The 5,208-nt window shown below is 45.6% G+C and overlaps 1 protein-coding gene across 1 annotated transcript; it reads right to left on the bottom strand.

Annotated features, from left to right (window-relative positions):
* Positions 1-1,616: 1,616 nt before the first annotated feature.
* Positions 1,617-3,005, bottom strand: LOC140733783 (uncharacterized; the record flags this gene model as incomplete). Its single annotated transcript, XM_073057540.1, has 2 exons — positions 1,617-2,691; positions 2,860-3,005. Coding segments are annotated over 2 exons (1,221 nt in total), but the record flags the coding sequence as incomplete, so codon positions are not given.
* Between the last annotated feature and the right edge of the window lie 2,203 nt (positions 3,006-5,208).

Genomic DNA, 5,208 nt, shown 5'->3' with positions numbered 1-5,208 from the left:
AGCATCTATGGATAGGAATCAACATTTCAGGCCAAGACCCTTCATCGGGACCCTTGACACCCACGTATCCGGAATATCAACAAGCAAAGAAAATAGATTTCTTTGACAGATTTTAATTCAAGGCTTAAAAATGTTGCCAAACAGAGCTTAACATTTAACAAATACAACACAGGCAATAAACACTTTCATCAATACCGACATCGACTTTTTAAATAAAAATATCTTGGTCCCATTTCAATCAGTAAAATTTACAAAAATAAAAAGGAACTGAACTGACAACTTTAGAAACGACTATTTACTCTCAAACCCACTTGTATTAACACTCCCTTGGACAGAAGGGGGAAGAGAAATAACAAATGGAAAAAAAATCGCACAACAGTCAGATAAAACTTCTAAGTATTTATTTTCATCAAAAATGACCAGGATTCAGCACTCCATGTGTGTATATGCAATCGTGATAAGAAATACAGACCAGAAACCCTAAATGAGAGTCCAACTCAGAAAAATGAATCATCACTATGGAAGAAAACATTAACCAGTGGAATGAGTATGACCCTCCATGGGAGACATCCCAACGATCTGAGCAGACGAGAAGGCGACAGGGAAGCATCGCGCACCTGACAGAGAGTTGGAGACCTCTTCCCAGAAACAGAGGGGTTCCTTACAGAAATACAGGACAAGGTGGTAAACAAGAAGAAAAAATCAAAAATACATGAAATACAAACGAACAAGGCAGTAATTGCAGAAAATGCCAAGAGAAACCAGACACAATCCAACACATTCCAGGATCCTGCAGCAGTTTAACTCAATCTGATTACTTACACAGGTACAATCAAGTGGCAAACATCATTCACCAGAATCTTGCTTTAGAACACAAACTCATGAATTCCCGCCACCACTTCATAAAGGCACCATAAATTCAAGCCGGATCCAGTTTCAGAGTCAAAATCATACAATTTATATGATAATCAATGCATTATTTCAGATAGGATAATCCATGTTGTTGTTCACCCTCAGCCCAGAGATTAGAGGGGTGAAGAACATCGCAGACAGAACTGCAGTCAGCTCGACTTCTTCAGTCTGCAGGAAATTCAAGGGAAACCTCTTCACCCACAGAGTGGTGACTGTTTGGAGCCCATCACCACAGGGAGAGCGAGAGGGGAACAAAAGGGGAGGATTTAAAAGGACTGTCGTGGAACTGAATCACTGGCAGGGTCCAGCCGGCCTGAGTTCACTCTCTACCATATACTGGGTGTGTTATAAATTCACTAAGTACTGGAGGCAGTGTTCAAAATAGAACTGATTTATTTGTCTCAGATCCAGAATATTAAACTCCAGTCCCATTAAAGGTGAATGTGCAGCAGAAGAAACTCCTCCCATGCCCAGTGACCAGGGTGCAGAACTGGGTGTGGTGAGCAGCAGCAATAATTGCAGAGTTCAGCACCGACAGTCACTCTGTAAATAGCATTCAGCAACGGTGACGGACAAATATCCAGCATGCAGCTTATTGAAACTTTCTCCCCAGTGTGAACCGGGTAGTGTGTCACAAGGTTAGATTACCGAGTGAATCGCTTCTCACATTCACAGCAGGTGAACGGCCTTTCCCCAGTGTGAACTCAATGATGCACATTTGGTGGAGATGGCTGAGAGACTCTCTTCCCAATGACTGTCCAGGTGATCAGCCTCTCCCCAGTGTGAACTCGCTGGTGTCTCTGTAGATGAGATGACCTAGTGAATCCCTTTCCACATTCTGCGCAGTTGAACGGCCGCTCCCCGGTGTGAACTGACTGGTGTGCTAGTAGTTCGGATGACTGATTGAATCCCTTCCCACAGTCTGAGCAGGTGAACGGCCGCTCCCCGGTGTGAACTGACTGGTGTCTCAGTAGATTAAATGACCGAGTGAATCCCTTCCCACAGTCTGAGCAGGTGAACGGCTTCTCCCCAGAGTGAGATCGCTGGTGTCTCTGAAGGTCAGACGATTGAGTGAATCCCTTTCCACAGACTGAACAGGTGAACGGTCTCTCCCCAGTGTGAAATCGCTGGTGTATCTGTAGATGAGATGAGCGAGCAAAACCCCTCCCACATTCACAACAGGTGAATGGTCTCTCCCCAGTGTGAACTCGCTGATGTGTCAGTAGTTCGGATGACCGAGTGAATCCCTTCCCACAGTCTGAGCAGGTGAATTGCCTCTCCCTGGTGTGAACTCGCTGGTGACTCTGTAGGTGGGATGACTGAGTGAATCCTTTCCCACAGTCTGAGCAGGTGAACGGCTTCTCCTCATTGTGATCTCGCTGGTGTGCCAGTAGTTCAGATGACCGAGTGAATCCCTTCCCATATTCTGCGCAGGTGAACGGCTTCTCCCTGGTGTGAACTCGCTGGTGTCTCAGTAGACTAAATGACCGAGTGAATCCCTTCCCACAGTCTGAGCAGGTGAATTGCCTCTCCCTGGTGTGAACTCGCTGGTGACTCTGTAGGTGGGATGACTGAGTGAATCCTTTCCCACAGTCTGAGCAGGTGAACGGCTTCTCCTCATTGTGATCTCGCTGGTGTGCCAGTAGTTCATATGACCGAGTGAATCCCTTCCCATATTCTGCGCAGGTGAACGGCTTCTCCCTGGTGTGAACTCGCTGGTGTCTCAGTAGACTAAATGACCGAGTGAATCCCTTCCCACAGACTAAGCAGGTGAACGGTCTCTCCCCAGTGTGAAATCGCAGATGTACTTGTAGATTAGATGACCAAGTGACTCCCTTCCTACAGTCTGGGCAGGTGAACGGCTTCTCCCCAGAGTGAAATGGCTGGTATCTATGAAAGTCGGACGATTGAGTGAATCCCTTCCCACAGTCCGAGCAGGTGAATGGCCTCTCCCCAGTGTGAACTGACTGGTGTCTCTGTAGGTGGGATGACTGAGTGAATCCCTTCCCACAGTCCGAGCAGCTGTACGGCCTCTCCCCAGTGTGAACTCGCTGGTGAGCCATTAGGTCAGATGACCGAGTGAATCCTTCTCCACAAATTCAGCGGATGACCAGCCTCTGTCCAGTGTGAACTGACTGGTGTGTCCACGGATGGAATTATCAACTGAAACCCTTCTCAGACACAGAACAGGTGGATGGCCTTGTCAAAGTGTGAACTTGCTGATGTACCTTCAGTTGAGATGACCATGTGAAGCCATTCCCACAATCTGAGCAGGAAGGATGATCGAGTGAATCCCTTGCTCCACTTCTTAAATATCTGGACAGAGACAGCAAAACTGGTGTGTTGTGTTCGAGATTCCTGTAGATGAATTCCTTGTTATTTTTTACCTGTAAAAAGTTTTACAAAATTCATCAATGGGTGTAAGACAACATTTCAGATGAGATCACTTGAGTTGCCAAGGTGTGATCTGGCATCACACTGTTACAGTGAAGTTCAAACAAAGTTGGAGAGAGAAATCATCTTCTAACTGGGCACAGTGCTGGTATCTGGAATGACCATTAAACTCTCTGATGCTCTTCCTGTCTCTATAAGAATGGGGAATTTCTGCCATCTCCAATCTGTGACCTGGCTCAGTTTGACTCTCTCCATTGGTATTATTCCCTGTTCCCACTCAGCTGTATGGGTTCCTGGCCCCACAGTAACTGAAACACTCTTACACAAATAGCCTTTGTTAACGTGCAGCTGGGATTTTCTTTTATGTACCGTTAATTTAAAGTGCCACAGTTTTAATGCCATGTAAATATCTCCTCTTCACATGTATGGTTGGTCTGCACAACTGTTAAAAGGAATTAGAGTGAATATTAGTATTATATAAGGTTCTTGTCACAGTCATGGTAAAGAACAACACTGAAACAGACCCTTTGGCCCATCTAGCTGATGCTGATCTATTTAAACTTTCAACTCCCATACCCCTACCATCCAGGTACATATACAAACCTCCAACATGTTGCAATTGAGCTCACCTGCACCACTTGTGCTGGCTGCTCATTCCACACCCTAATGACTGTCTGTGTGAAGACGTTTCACCTCATGTTCGCCTTAACGTTTCACCTTTCACCCTTAATCCATGACCTCTGGTTGTAATCCCACCCCATCTCAGTGGAAAAAGCCAGCTTGCATTTATGCCACCTATAACCCTCAAAATTGTGGTATACCTCCATCAAATCACCCCTCAATCTTCTACATTCCAAGGAATAAAGCCCCAGACCTGTTCAATCTTTCCTTATAACCCAAGTCCTCCAGACCTGGCAACATCCTTGTGAATTTTCTCTGAATTCTTTCAACCTCTTTCACGTCTTTCCTGTAGACTGGTGACCAAACCTGCACACAACACCCCAAATTAGGCCTCACCGATGTCTTGTACAACTTCAACATGACATCCATCTCCTGTACTCAGTACTTTGTTTTATGAAGGGCAATGAGCCAAAACCTTTCTTTCCGTCCCTATCGAACTGTGACACCACTTTCAGTGAAATATAGACCTGTATTCCTAGATCCCTTTCTTCAACAACACTCCTCAGTGCCCGACCAGTCACTGTATAAGACCCACCCTGGTAAGTCCTACCAAAGTGCAACATCTCACACTTGTCTGCATTAACTTCCATTTTCCATTTCTCAACCCATTTCTCCAGCTGGTTCACTTCGCACTGCAAGCCATGATAGTCTTCTCACATTCCACTACACTCCCAGTCTTTGTGCCATCCACAAGTTTGCTGATTCAGCTAACCATGTTATCATCCAGATGACCGAAATAGATGACAAACAACAACGGATCCATCACTGATCCCTCCGGCACACCACTAGTCACAGGCCTCCGGTCAGAGAGGCAACCATCTGCTTCCACACTCTGGCTTCTCCCAAAACCAGTGTCTCATCCAATTTACTATCTCATCGTGAATGCTGAGTGACTGAACCTTCTTGACCAACATTCCATATGAGACTTTGTCAAGTGCCTTGCTAAAGTCCATGTAGACAACATCCACTGCCTTGCCCTCAGTCACTTTCTTGATAATTTCCTCGAGAGACTCTATAAAATTAGTTAGACATGACCTACCATGCACAAAGCCATGCTGTCTATCCTTAATCAGTCCTCATCTATCCAAATACTTTTACAGGTAGTCTCCGAGTTACGAACTTCCGACTTACGGACAACTCATACTTATGAACCGAGGAAGGAGAACGCCATCTGCCATTTTAAGTCAGATCGCGACACCGTCCACCATTTTAAGTCATTGC

Source organism: Hemitrygon akajei, chromosome 9 (assembly GCF_048418815.1).
Source record: "Hemitrygon akajei chromosome 9, sHemAka1.3, whole genome shotgun sequence".
Lineage (NCBI taxonomy): Eukaryota > Metazoa > Chordata > Chondrichthyes > Myliobatiformes > Dasyatidae > Hemitrygon > Hemitrygon akajei.
The sequence above is the reverse complement of the archived record's forward strand: the minus strand, read 5'-3'. Positions and strand labels throughout refer to the sequence as shown.